The following is a 14273-nucleotide window of genomic DNA, read 5'->3' on the forward strand; positions in this document are numbered from 1 at the left end:
AAAGGATGAATCTTCTCCGAAGTCTAAGTGAAATTCGAACCTTCATTGCAAGCTTGAAGAGGTTGATCTCCGATGGTTATGTTTGATGAAATCAATCGCTAAGGATGAGGCTAACCAGAGTGACGAGCTCGTGATGTTGGTCGATCTCGAAAGTGTGTAAATTGTATGTTCGAGGTCGGTAATCCAGTTTGAACGCGGTTGCTGTTAGAAAATCCATATTCCTTGAGAATTTGTTGTAATATGATAATAAATCCCGATTATCATAGGATATTATATTATTAATATATTTAATTATATATATATTAAATTTGAATTGTAACTTCCCGAAATAAAAGGGAAGATATTTTGTTAACCAGTCTATAAATAGATTGGAAAATTTCATTTGTGGATACACACAATTTGGTACTGAGAATACTCTACAAATTTGTTTTGTAAAAACTTTAAGAGAATTTCACCACTCAATAATATTGACTCGTGGACTAGACAAATTTTAACTGCTGAACCACGTAAAATCCCAGTTGTTCTGATTTATTTTATTCATTCTGTGTTTAGTGCTATTCATATTTAAGTTGACGAAAAACGGCGTCAACAAAACTAAATATCATAAAAAAAATTGATATACCATACCACAAAAAACATATACATTAGTTACAAAATAATATACCAACAATCAATAAAAAACTTAAAAAATCAATATAACTTTAAAATAAAAACTAATTAAACATAACTAATATACATATACGACTATATTAAAGTCATATGTTCCTAAATAAATAAATAAATTATAGAAAATAACAATTTAGGTAATTAACAATGTAAAAATGTGATTTATTTACAATTTTAAAAATGAGGACATTAGCTTCTTGATGCTATTATTTTTTACTATTTACTATAATTTTTCAAATTAAAAATATGGACATTAAGAACGATATTGCACCAAACTCCTATTTAAAATAAAAAATATATATATATATATAAATTGTGAAAATGTTTTAATTAGATGTTGATTGAGGTAGCGCGGTGGATCGACGCGCCAAATTAGAGAGTATGATTTTGAAATTTATGGGTTTAATGGACTACACGTTATTTGCTGATTTTACTCCAATCCCCTATTTATGATATATTAAACTGATAAATATAATAGAAATGGACAGTCCAGATCAGATCTACCGTCCTTTCATTTTTATTTTTTATATATAAAATATTAAAATTTATATTATAAAGTGGGTCCCACTTGCACTGCATTAACCGTTTGTTTGGTGGAAATTCAGTGCTTTGTATCAAAGTCAAAACCACTTTCTCGTTATTGGAAGTTATTATTTTAAAAATAAAATAAAATATATTTAATAAAAGAAATTACAAATGAAAAATATGACAGAAATTACATTTAATATACTTTTTTTTTTCTAACCTTCTTTATAGTTGGTTATTTCTTAATTTGTTGACTTTCTCAATTGTTATTGTTTTTTTGAATAAATCTAAATTCACTATACTTAGGTTATGCTTTTGTTTTAAGGAAATTTCCATGGTACCGGTGGGGTTGTCTTATGTTCTCGACTCATGAATAGTTTTTGGTGCGATTTTTTTATGACTGTATATATTGTAATTATTTAAAATATTTTGTAAATTTTTAGAAAATTCTAAATAATTTACAGTGCTGAAAATTAATTTAAAAATAAATTGTTGCACGCGTGACTAATTTTTTTTAAGAACGTGGAAAATAACATGTTTGAACTTAATTTTTGGTACGGTAAATTATTCATAATTTTCTGAAAATTTACAGAATACTCTAAATAATTATAATATTCACAGTCATAAAAAGAAATCCAACCGAAAACTATTCACGGATCGAAAATACAAAACAACCCCACTAATGAGGCTCTTCTTTAGGCTCCTACCAAATAATCCTCCTTGTTTTAATTTCTTTAAATATTTTAGATATATTCACATTTCATTGTTTTTTATATATGATATTTTAGATATAACATTTGTTAATAAATTATAATTATTAGAAAACGACAAGGAGTGACAAAAATTTTTAAAAATAATTTTTATGAAACTGTAGCAAAATGTTTGTTTTTTGTTTTAATCTTATTATTTAATGCTTTCATCAACATCTATGATTTTTTAAAAAAAAAAAAAAAAGGCTTGAAGATAACGTTTAAAATAAATTTACAAGTGAAACGTTTAGAAACTGATCAGAAGAATATAGTTTGAAAGTTTTGCTTTGTCAAACACATAATACACTAATAATTTTTTTTTTAATAATTAGCTGGAATATATACATTTTGATGAATATATACACTTTCACAAATGAAATAAAATATAGTGCCACAAATGATCATTATTATTTTTTAAAGCAAATAAGTAAATAAAGGTAAGGAGTAAATGAGTAATTCAATGATGACCAAAAGTGATAGGTTGGTATCAACTTCTTAGTCAATTTTTGCCTTTAAAAGTATATATCGGAGTATTTTTTTTTTCATTTTTTATGGTGTTTCGCTATAATTATAACATTCTTCCTGTAAATTTTTGAAAAGTTCTGAATAGTTTATAGTGTCGAAAACAAAGTTTTTGATATTTCTTGATATTCCAGTTTTCCACGTCTGTTCAACAAAATACAAACTTGTTTTTGACACGGTAAAATATTAATAATTTTTTGAAAATTTGCAGGATATGTATTGCAACTACAACAAATATCACCGCAAAAAAAATAAAAAAAAAATACTCCGACATATATTTTCGAAAGCAATAATTGAAATAAGAGGTTGTTGTTAGCACTACACTATATATTTTTTTCCAAATAATATATAAAAGGTAGGACTACTGGTATTTTATTTTTTCTATAGTCATATTTTTATAATTAATTAGTTAATTATTATTAAATCCTTTAAAAAAATTAATTATTATTGAATATATTATTATGATTAATTGACATAACTATCCTAATTAAATATTAAGAAGTAAATTTAAATATTTTAACCTTTCTTCAAAATAAACAATACATGGCTTATGTGTTAATTAGTTTATGTTAATATTTTAATTTTATCAATAATTTGGATTTTTCATGAGATAATTTTTTTAATTTTAAATCATTTTTATCGTCAAAATAAAAAATAAAAAATTGTGATTAGATTTCTTTTCCTCAAAAAATTGTTATTTTTTAATTGAGATTGCTAAAAATGTTTAATTTTTTTTTCAAACCCATATTTATTGAGGTATTTTTTTATTTACTTGTGGACAATTTTATACTATTTGTTTAGGTGTGTGAAAAGAAAATTAAAAAAAAAAGTGGGATTTATTTACAAAATGGTGGAAAGAGAAAAAAGATGAATGTATATAAAAACACTAATATATAGATATTTTTTCCCTAAAAATATATATAGTGTTAGTCTTGAATAAATATTATATGATTAACATTTTCTATTTATATACTAATCACACCTTCTGATTTATTTAATACATCATATATGTTTGTTAATATTTATTCTCAGTGGTTTAACGTATGACATTTAAATTCATTGGTGGGATTAATATAATTATCTCACAAATTTGTCTTCACTTTATATGAGAATATTATTTGTTCAAATTATTATTTCACATCTCTCTATATTTGATTAAATTATCAAATTTTCTCAATCAAAAATTCATATTATTATTGCTGCGAGTCTTTGACTTATTTAGGTGCATTTTGTTTTCTATATTGTTTTTGGTAATTAATTAAAAACAATATTATTTTGGTGGCAAAATACCAATTTGACCTATGTATTTTGTTAAATGACAATTCAGACTCTGTGTTTTACAATATGAATCAAAATAATATCTTATACCCAATTTTATTCACTAATGACCCGAGAATTAATCTTATAATTAAAAATATTTTGACTAAAATCGGATCTAGGTACTATTTTGATCTATTTTGTAAAACATACGATCCGAATTATCATTTAACAAAACACAGAGACCGATCACATATCAGGGAAAATACAAGGGTCAAAATTATATTTTCCCTATTTTGGTTACAAAATGAAACAAGTTACTTCCAATTTCAATTTTTTATTTTCTAGAAGCAAAAGACATGTTTGACCTATGGTTTTTTAATTTATCTATTTTATTATTACTTTTTTGAGATATTATTATTATTATTATTATTATTACATGAGTTGAATTTTTGGATTTGGCTGGTAAAAACTCCCTACATTTTCTGCCATGTATATAAAGCTTGGCCTTCATTTGTCCAAACTCCAATCTATATTTAGCAACTTCTCTCTTCTTCCTCTTTCACTTTCTCTCTCCTCAAGAAAAAAACAGCTCTCTGCAACCGAAAATATAAGCCAGGTACATACATTTCTCAAATGTCTCTATCAATTTTTTTTTATATATATATAATGCTATTATTCACTGTACGACAGTTTAATTTGTTCAAGCAGTTATTGAATCCCAATTACGTATTTTCACACACTGTTTCGGTTATGAATCTTTTGTTCTTCACGTTTTCAAGTATATATAATAACAAATGTTTGATTTGACTCTCTTATTCGTTCTGCATTAATCATTTTTTGCGATCAGGGTATCCGTTATATGGTCGAGAAAGTTGAATAAAAATAATAGAAAAAGTTATAACCCAAGTGAAGATTACGTGAAAAAGGGGTCATTTTCACGATTTTTTTTAGCATATTGGACGTATTTGTGATCTGGGTATTTGTTGAATTTGAGGATCAAACTCGTACATTCCAAACTTGGGTTTGTTTCGTATCTGGTTTAGTTTAATTGGGTTGAACTGGTGAGAAGATATATGTGAAAATGCTCTGAATTTTAATGGAGTCTGTGGTTGATAATGGTGAAATGAAGAGTTTACAAGATGAGTTGAAATGATTAAAATGGATAGCAGAGAAGATGATGATCGGCCTTCGTCCCCCATTTGGGTGCTGCAACATTTATCTGAGGAGGCATGTAGAGTAGCAGGGGAGGCTTTACATAGTGTGTATCCGGGTCACCCTTCTAACATAGTCAATACCTCTCCATTGGGACAGAGACCTGGACCTGGGCCTGGCCATAGAAGAGCCCAAAGTGAGGTACTGATTGGTCAAACGCGAAGTAATGGCTTTCATAGATTGAAAAGTCAGGTTCAGAGGGCTTGGAAATGGGGAAGCAATTCACGGGAAGAGGGTCGCCGTTCCAATTTCAATCCTGAGGTCTTGGCTAACCAAAAACGCCAGTGGTATCAGCTTCACTCCAAAGTTCTGGTATATTCAATGTTGATCTAGTTTTTTTTTTCTTTCACTTTCTTACATGATTCTGTAGAGACTTTTACTTGAACCGTGGATGGGAAGTCAGCTAGCTTTGGATTATTCTTTTTTGGCACTTGGGTTTGGATTATTCTGAATCTTGTTATTTTGGAAAGATTGGAGCTCTTATCAGATGATGTCATTGTAGGATCATACCAACTACAAGGAGCCAACCTCGCTATTTGAACACTTCGTTGTTGCTGGGCTTCAACCCGATGCTAACCTTGAAACCGTGGAGGCTGCCTTTGCTAAGAGGAAGGAGTGGGAGATGGAGATGTCAAGATCTGAATTAGTAGACTTTAAAATGCTTCGCCAGCGGGGGCCTTCATTCCCTAGCTTGGAGCCTCAGGTTGAGTGATTGACTTCATAAGAATTTGTTTTGTTTTGTTTGTGTATTTGCCATTTAGTCAACCTGAGCATTGTGTATACTCTTCTGGGTTTATTAGATACTGTTCAAATATCCTCCGGGGAAGAAGATAGCAATGCGTTGGAAGGATTTAGCTGCCTTCTGTTTTCCAGCAGGAGTTAAGGTTTGTATTTCTGATCTTCTATGCCTTTTCCTTTGGAAATCTTCTGTTTTCCATATCAACATGATAACCTCTGACTTTGTTTATCATTCCTTATTGTTCCACTTATACGGGTTTGTCATAATACAGGCACAGTTGTTGGAGAAAACCCCATCACTAAGTGATCTAAATGAACTTATTTATGGACAGGTATATTAATTCTTGTTAGATGTCATTTCCAGCAGAGTTTTTCTAGTCAATATGTCACATTAGGTTTTATTCATCTAACAAATAAATCAATATGTCACTTATTTAGGAAGGAGTTAGCCTTTTTCCACACGCCATTTCTTCTTTGAACAAATAAATAACTTCTTTTATTGTCCTATATTTTCACAGGGACATTTGGGCCGGGATGATTTATCATTCATCTTCTCACTTAAGGTATGCAATGTCTTAGTCTTGCCAAATAAGAAGTTCTTTTCTCCAAAGCAAAAGTATATATGTTATGAATATCATAACCTCATCCAATTTTACTTGTGTAGTTCTTCTCCCTTCTACTTTGTTTTTTTCACTTGATGTATACTGGTTGTACATAAGAATCACAGGTATTTGATTGCTTAAAAGTTCTCTATTCTTGATCAGGGGTCAGACAATGCAACACTTTATGGTGTTTGCTTGCATGTCCTGGAAATTGTACAGAGACCACCTGGAATCTTAGGTGGAGCATCACCTCTGTCTCATTCATCAGGAGGATTCAACCGATTTTTGGTGTCTGCACCTCGCTGTTACTGTGTGCTAACTAGAGTTCCTTTCTTTGAGCTACACTACGAGATGTTAAATAGGTAAATTTTAAGTCTAAATCACTGGCAGTAGTGGGATTTCACCGGTTCTGATTGCCTTTAATCCACCTCTCAAACTTGATTTTGTCAATCTATTACAAATAACTGATGTTTAACTCTCTTGGTCACAGTATAATTGCCCAGCAACGTCTGAATCGAATAACAGAATTTGTTACTGAAATGTCTCTCTATGATTATGTCCCTTCTACTCCTACCAGACATGATCAAATGCATGAGAATGTCGAATCGCTCGAGGGAGATTCTTTGAGTGGTTGGATGACTTCTGCAATACCTGTGGACAGTGCAGTGGCTATGACTGCTGCTGCTGCTGGAATTATACCTGATAATGTCATTCCACATTCCTCACTAAGAATATGGGAGCCTAACTCTCCTGAAAGTATTACTGCTAGTGAATCTTCAGAAATCAGTCAAGCAAGGGATACAGATAAAGATGGTAGAAAGAATTTGCATTATTTCGATGATTATGCTTCTGAGGCCTCAGAAACACGTTCAGATACTTTGGAGAGAATGTGTGGAAGCTATGAAGGCCATTCTTCTCCAGACATTAGAGCGTCTTTCTCCTCTAGATTTCGCACATTGGAGCATCTTGAGAGTTCTGAATTCTTATTCAGGTAGTAGATACATTATTATCTTGACTAATTATCAAATGACCTTATGCTTGATAAAGCTAAAATCAGTAGGAATTTTCAGTTTTCAATGCAATAGACATGATCTTCTTAACATCTAAAATATGTTTGTTTTCTTTGTATTGTATGATAAATAATATATTGTTATTTTTGGCAGTCCAGCTAGAAGCATGACATCTGAGGATGATGATGATGAACTCTTTGCCAACTTTGATAAAGATCATAGGGATGATTTAATTATGGAATGGGCTAAGGTTAGTTGATTGCTCATACATCTATCTGATGCAGATCTTGTTTTGATCACTAGTTGATCTTCCTTCTTGTGTGATCTATGTGGTAGGAAAATAAAAATGACTTGCTACAGATTATTTGTGGATATCATACTCTTCCTCTTCCTCCACGGGGAGGTGTACTAGTTTTTCAACCTCTTGAACATTTGCAGTCTATTGAATACAGGCGACCTCCAGTTTCTTCCCTTGGTGTTTATGACAAATATTCGGATTCATTGGAATCTTCTGAGGTATTTTCTTCTGTTCCTAATAGTTACTAGGTTATGCTCATCATGACTCATGTTCACTCAATACAATTTGATCTTGCATAAAGGTCAATTTTAAGTTGGCTGCAGTTGAAGAAGCTCTTGCACTATCAATATGGACAACCGCAACAATTTGTCGTGTTCTATCCCTCGAAAGTGTAAGAATAATTGGGCTACAGTTTGGCTGTGTTAATGTTGAGTTTCAGCACTAAAATGTGCTTCATCAAGTAACTTTGCATTTTAATAGTGATTTGGAGTTTGATAAATAGTGCTTCTTCCAGGTCTTGTCACTGCTCACAGGTGTATTGCTTGAAAAACAAGTAGTTGTTGTGTGTCCAAACTTAGTAAGTTTAACTTACTCTGTTGCATTATTATGCCAACTTTAAGCTCATAAATTTTCCTTCCCATAAATTGTTCTTTTTCGCTAAACTTTTGACCTTTAACGGATGCAGGGATTACTATCGGCTACAGTTTTATCTCTCATTTCCATGATTCTTCCCTTTCAGTGGCATAGTTTAATGCTTCCTGTAAGTCAAAGTAACTCTTTGAAGGCAAAATATTTAAGTGCCTATACTTTTGTTTTGTCACAAACTAGTTAAAAAACAAAATTACTCTTCAAGATGATACCTTTTCAAACTCTTTCAGGTCTTGCCAGGAAGAATGGCTGAATTTCTTGATGCACCAGTCCCCTTTATTGTAAGTTTTTACCCTTTTTTTATGTTATATAAATAATCTGCATAATAATGTCAGATTTTCTGCTAAACAGCCCAAGGACTTAGCTGCCCTTTATAATCATTTTCAGGTTGGATTGCTAAACAAACCCAATGATTTCAAAATGAAAACATCTAATCTTGTTCATGTTGAATTGTTAAAGGACCAGGTTTGTTTAAAGTTGTTTTAGCCACTTTCTAATTAGAAAATTCCGAAAAGCATTTCTTTTAGAATTACCTGCATATTTGTTTAAACAGGTCAAAACTTGTAGCTTGCCAACACTGCCAAGACATAAAGAGCTTGCCACTGCTCTAGCGCCATTTCATGCTAGATTGTCACGAGAAACTTCAATGGCTAAGAAGCATCCTGTACATAAGTGCAGCGAAACACAGGTTTTGATTTCTCTTGTGCCTGCTTTACTTACAAGTTACTAATAAATGAGTCAAGGGTCACTTTTTTATCAATGTGTGTTAATCCTTCGGTTTGATTTGCAGGCCGAAGCCGCAGAAAAGTTTTTAAAAGTAACAAGGGGCTACTTGGAGTCACTTTGTTCAGATCTAAGGTTGCATACAATAACAAGTGTGCAATCAAACAATGATAGGGTAGAAAAAAAATTGTTAACTCATATTCTCATTTAGTTGTAAAGTAACCAAACACAACAAGTTCCATTAATTCATATACTTATTACATTTAAATCTCTGCTCACATTTCAGGTTTCTTTACTTCTCAAGGACAGCTTTATTGATTCCTTTTCTAGTCGAGACCAGCCATTTATCAAGGTACTTGCTTTTTTTCTTCATCTTCTTATGTTATAGTGAGAAAACACTGCATACACTCAATTGAACCATTTCTACATTTTGATGTTAAATTATATACATATACACAAGTTTCTAATCTTTCTTTTTTGTGCATATGTATGCTTGGCAGCATTTCGTGGACACTCAAATGTTCTCTGTTCTATCAGATTCTCGTTTGTCAAGATTTGAGAATGGTCGTTTGTAACTTATTCATTATAGATTAGTTTATATAATCGGAGTTGCAGATGAATGTAGCATAAAGGTTTGACTATATATTGCCATGGAGAAAAAGCTTGCTTCAACTGTTGTAACATATAAGTTATCTTGCAAATCCCAACACCCCTTTTGGATTAGAGCCCAAAAGAAATTATCATAGTCCCAATCTTTTAGGGGGATATGATATAAAATTAGGCCTATAAATTCATCTCATCTTGAAAATTTTGTAAATGTCAACAATTATATTTAACATTATGAATCCCTGTGTTTGAATGGAGTGTATTTCTTTTTTCTTTTATCTTTGCCAATATTTCTGATAATTATTTGCCGCCACTCTACAAGACTCTTCTCATTCAAGTAAAACTATGTTTAGAATTGACAACTAAATAAAGGTTAACCAATTCAGTCAAATAATTGGGTCAAAGAGCTGTTTTTTCTTTTCTTAACATCTATATTTTTATTATACCAAGCCAGAAAAGAAATGGGCCAAATTATGCAGTACATTATGATGAACATGTATGTTTACATGGTCTCTATCAAAATTTTGGCTAGTGGCAGTATTACCTCCAATAGGTTTTAGTTTTACAAGCTTGGGTAAACTGTACCTACATTACATCCCTCACTTGAAGCTTTGATTTGAATTTGCCAAAGTACATTTAGGCAAGAGAGGTTTCTTCTTTTTAGAGGGGAGTGTGGCGTCAACCTTAGCCTAGTTCTAACTAGCCTTCTGAATTTCTCCCCTTTCTCTCCGGCAAGGGGTCATTCCAGCTATAGAAAACTAGAAGCAGATTAGTTGGGTTATTTTTCTTCATCCTCTGAATCGGACTTAGCAAAAAGTGGTTCAGGCTGAGTATCTGCATATGCTGGAGCGATGAACTTGGGCTCTTTAGCTGCAACATCTGCAAACTTCAGTATAGCTTCTCTTGGATCTTCATCCATCCATGTCTCCTTGATCATACCCCCTTGCTGCAAATGGGAAACCAAGTTGTAAGTCTGCCGAACAATGGCATGAGGCCCTGAAATGACGAAAAGAATAAACAATTTACCTTTAGGAGGTACTGAGTTAATAAGCTTCCTTGACTTGTACCAATTCTCCCACCAAATCCTGGCCCTGTCATGGGGAGGTCAGGCTTGTGTGACTTCATAGGGTCCTTCAATGTCTTCTCTCGCTGACGTTTACGGCTTGGCTGATCTCTAAACAAGGGTAGAGCATGAGGATTGTGTATGACTGGTTTAGCCTCGAAATCATCGACAGATTTCTTCCTTGGTGCACGTGCAACACAAACAAGAGCTCCCCTTTCACTAATTGTAGGATCATATAATATGTGAGTTCCTCCTTGACTTTTGTCTCCAGACGTGGCAAAGATCTTCAAATACAAACAGAAACACAGTGTCTCAGCATATGTTCAAGTTAAACATAAATAATCTGCAGAAACATTTGCACTCACACTACCATGATTTGGAATATATTGATTAAACTGAACGGGTTTGGCTATGGGATTACCTGATTCAGCTTTGGATGCCAGCTGCACTGAACAACACTGCAAGTTGGCGAAATCCCAACTTTTGAAACAAGCTCAAGTCTAGCTCGATCATAAAAGCACAGCAAACCTCCAGTTGTGCTCTCCCTTTCAATGGATGTTCCAGTCAAGAAAAGTTGCTCATCAGGACTAAATGCAACATTTGTTTGAGCATAGTGGTTGGGAAGATCTTCAAACACTTTAAGAGGCGCTTTCATCTGGCGCAGATCCCAAACCTGGCACATATTTTTCATGATTATAAAGTGGAATAGCACAGCATAATGTCTGAAAATCATGCTAAACTAAACAAACTATAAGTTTAAGATTTAGTTAAATACCTTCAAAGAATCATCACAACTCCTTGATAATAAAGTACGCCCATCACTAGAGAACTTAAGTGAAGTAATATCATCTGTGTGACCCTTTTCCACATATATATCTGGCCTACTTCCCCAACCAGGCTTAAGGTTCCAAATCTGTAAGAAAAATATAGCGTGCAAAAAAGACAACAATGCAATTTAGCTCATAAACAGCACAAAAAACATTCTAATCGAGTACATCAAGAATGCAAGGAAAAAGCTACCTGTATAGAACCATCGCCTATACCACCTGCAATGCATTTTCCATCACGATCCCAAGTGCAAGTGGTAACTGGTACTCTAGCAGGCCTCACAAGTTTTGGTTTGATTACCTATCATTGAGTTATCGCATATTCAGTTCAATGGATATTTTTTCTGGTTCAACATCGTATTTGACATCAAAAGTATGCTTCTCCAGTGACTAAGTATCAAAATCACACTACATCTTAATTTGAATCTAGCACAACTTATGACTTTTCATTAACAGAAACATCCTCTGGAGCTGCTCATTTTGGCAATGTCGTCGTCAGACTTTAAACAATCACATGCATCATTTCTCCAAAATTTAGAAATTTTTTGTATAAGTTACACTTACTTGTTTCTGGCTATTAAAATTGTTAACATCCCATATGCGCAACGATCCATCTTCTGAAGAAGTTAATATTGTTTCCTTAGTTTTAGGGTGCCACTCTCCCCAAGTCAATCCAGTTATGTGGCCCTTAGTGTTCTTCAAATCACGGATATACATGTCACCCTTCACGAACTCTCCTAGCGTAAGCCCATCCCGATCATAAATCTAAAAGGCAGTAATTAAATACGGATGTGAGTTTGGTGATCATATAACTATTAGAGAAATGACAAATAATAACATTGCAAAAGAAATTGACTATCATTACCTTAGCCTGAGCTGAGCCAGTCACACACAAAAATCGATCAGATGTTGGGCTCCAGCTCAAGTTCCGAACTTGATGACCTTCAGATGGTTCTAACTGTCTGAAGGACTGTAAACGAGAATTCATCCCTTGGAAGTCATACATTCGAACAGAATAGTCATAACTACCAGAGAGTACTCTAGAACCCGAATGATCAATGGCAAGGGTAGAAACAACCTGTAAAGATCCACTCGAATAAGTTTCTTGCATTACTTCATAATTCTAAACTCCAAAGGTCAAAGCTTTGTCTAATTCCTAGCCCCTACTCCCTACCCAACTAGACTGTTTCAATAACACAAGTTTTATGCCAGTAAGATCATACAAGTACATTAGTCTAATCTATCACCAGTTTTATAGCTTCATCACAAATTTACAATGTACCCTTTTAATACTATAACTTGTAGCTTAAGATAATAAACGAATTTACAGAAGATGATACCTTCGTGTGGCCCTTGAGAACAATCTCATTGCTCAATGGAATCCGAAATCGATTCTCCTCCTCGTTATCTTCATCCTCATCCCCATCCCCATCCGAATCGCTGTCATTAAACCGTGGAGGCGGTTTCGGAGGTCCAATCATATCATCATCCTCATCGCTCTGAGCCAACACTGCCGGTGGCCGAGGCGGTCCAACAATCACTTCATCATCCTCATCATCGCCAGAAACGGACGCCGGTGGCGGCGGAGGTGGTCCAACCATGACATCGCCGCCTTCGTCATCCGCACTCGAATCGACCACCGCAGGCCGAGGAGGCCCAACAGTAGGAGAGTCGTCATCTTCAGTGCCAAAATTAGGGTTAGGGTTCTGAGTTTTGGGTTTGCGAAGAGAATGGAGCCAGGACTTGGAGGAGGATGAGACAGAAGGAAGGTCGTTGGTCTTGGCAGAGGGAGAAGAAGAGGGTTTTCCGTCGGTGGCGCCGCGACGAGTGGCCTTGTGGATGAGCTCGAGAGGTGTTTGGGCCTTTGATTGTTTGCCAAAAGTGACAGGGAATTGGGCTCTGATACCGTCGTAGATTTCTTCTCCGTCCTCCATTTTCAGCTCAGATCTTCTCTATGCCGGAGTTTTACGACGGCACCGCCATGAACGGTCTAAAGTATTTATTATTATTGGGTTGCAGATGGGCCTAGGCCTTGTCCAAAAGCCCAATTAACTTCTTGGATTATCACAAGAATGGATTTTTTTTGGGAAATTTACAAAAATACATTAACATTTAAAAAATATATGAAAAATACGGTAGATTACAAAAATACGGAATTTTTATGAAAAACACGGAGTGGCAAAAGCGTAAATACGGAGTAACAGTGAAATACAACTTTTTTTGTTAATAGTCGTTACAAATTCGTAAACATGTGTTACAGATACGTAAACCAGTTAAATAAAAATATTTTTGTAAACAACATTTACTAATATATAACTAAGTTTTACATATTTGTAAACAAGTTTTACATTTTTGTAGACAATATTTACAAAATAATTCGTTGCTATTTTTTTATTTTTTTTGTAACAATGGTTTACATAACTAATTTTATAACTAAAATTTTTTATATTTGTGACTAATATTTTTAAAAGTAAGTTGTGAATTTAATTAACATATAACATACAAAAATATATAAAACTAAGTTAAAATGTTAAATTGCATTAAACAAGTAACATATATTTTTTTTAACTAACATTTACGAAAAAATTGTAACTAACATTTACGAAAATATTTTATAGTTAAGAAATCATAGCCAAAATATACATAAAAATATTATACTTTTCCATATTGTTACAATATTGTACCAAAAAATTACAAGAACCTTCATATTTATGTTATATAACTTAAAAATATAAATTTAAGATATTCATTATTTCTTAAAACACTTTATTAAATATATATATATAATGGTGAAATACAATATTTTTTTAAACAAGTTTTACAT

At 33.0% G+C, this 14273-nt stretch overlaps 2 protein-coding genes across 2 annotated transcripts; one reads left to right on the forward strand and one right to left on the reverse strand.

The window, feature by feature from the left end:
* Positions 1–4246: 4246 nt before the first annotated feature.
* Positions 4247–9834, forward strand: LOC133784008 (uncharacterized). Its single transcript, XM_062223563.1, has 19 exons — positions 4247–4338; positions 4570–5246; positions 5437–5637; positions 5735–5818; positions 5945–6004; positions 6191–6235; positions 6437–6636; positions 6765–7265; positions 7438–7534; positions 7621–7800; positions 7884–7973; positions 8097–8159; positions 8268–8342; positions 8461–8511; positions 8618–8695; positions 8784–8918; positions 9021–9128; positions 9240–9305; positions 9454–9834. The coding sequence occupies exons 2-19, from the start codon at positions 4872–4874 to the stop codon at positions 9526–9528; spliced, it is 2484 nt and encodes an 827-aa protein (XP_062079547.1). The 5' UTR covers positions 4247–4338; positions 4570–4871; the 3' UTR covers positions 9529–9834.
* A 187-nt stretch (positions 9835–10021) lies between these two features.
* On the reverse strand, positions 10022–13430 carry LOC133784020 (uncharacterized). The gene is made up of 8 exons (XM_062223568.1): positions 12790–13430; positions 12315–12527; positions 12014–12214; positions 11643–11750; positions 11398–11535; positions 11044–11295; positions 10586–10906; positions 10022–10505 (listed from the first exon to the last, which is right to left on the reverse strand). The coding sequence occupies exons 1-8, from the start codon at positions 13381–13383 to the stop codon at positions 10338–10340; spliced, it is 1995 nt and encodes a 664-aa protein (XP_062079552.1). The 5' UTR covers positions 13384–13430; the 3' UTR covers positions 10022–10337.
* Between the last annotated feature and the right edge of the window lie 843 nt (positions 13431–14273).

This window comes from Humulus lupulus, chromosome 1 (genome assembly GCF_963169125.1).
Source record: "Humulus lupulus chromosome 1, drHumLupu1.1, whole genome shotgun sequence".
In the NCBI taxonomy this organism is placed as follows: domain Eukaryota; kingdom Viridiplantae; phylum Streptophyta; class Magnoliopsida; order Rosales; family Cannabaceae; genus Humulus; species Humulus lupulus.

Bases quoted from the DNA above. Each gene is read 5' to 3' on its own strand.
- LOC133784008 (XM_062223563.1), top strand. From the start codon at position 4,872: ATGATTAAAATGGATAGCAGAGAAGATGATGATCGGCCTTCGTCCCCC. The intron at 5,819-5,944 runs GTTTGTATTTCT...GTCATAATACAG, and splicing joins GTTTTCCAGCAGGAGTTAAG to GCACAGTTGTTGGAGAAAAC. The intron at 6,236-6,436 runs GTATGCAATGTC...ATTCTTGATCAG, and splicing joins CATTCATCTTCTCACTTAAG to GGGTCAGACAATGCAACACT.
- LOC133784020 (XM_062223568.1), bottom strand. From the start codon at position 13,383: ATGGAGGACGGAGAAGAAATCTACGACGGTATCAGAGCCCAATTCCCT. The intron at 11,296-11,397 runs GTATTTAACTAA...AATATGTGCCAG, and splicing joins GTTGTGATGATTCTTTGAAG to GTTTGGGATCTGCGCCAGAT. The intron at 10,506-10,585 runs GTAAATTGTTTA...TCCCATTTGCAG, and splicing joins TAACTCAGTACCTCCTAAAG to CAAGGGGGTATGATCAAGGA.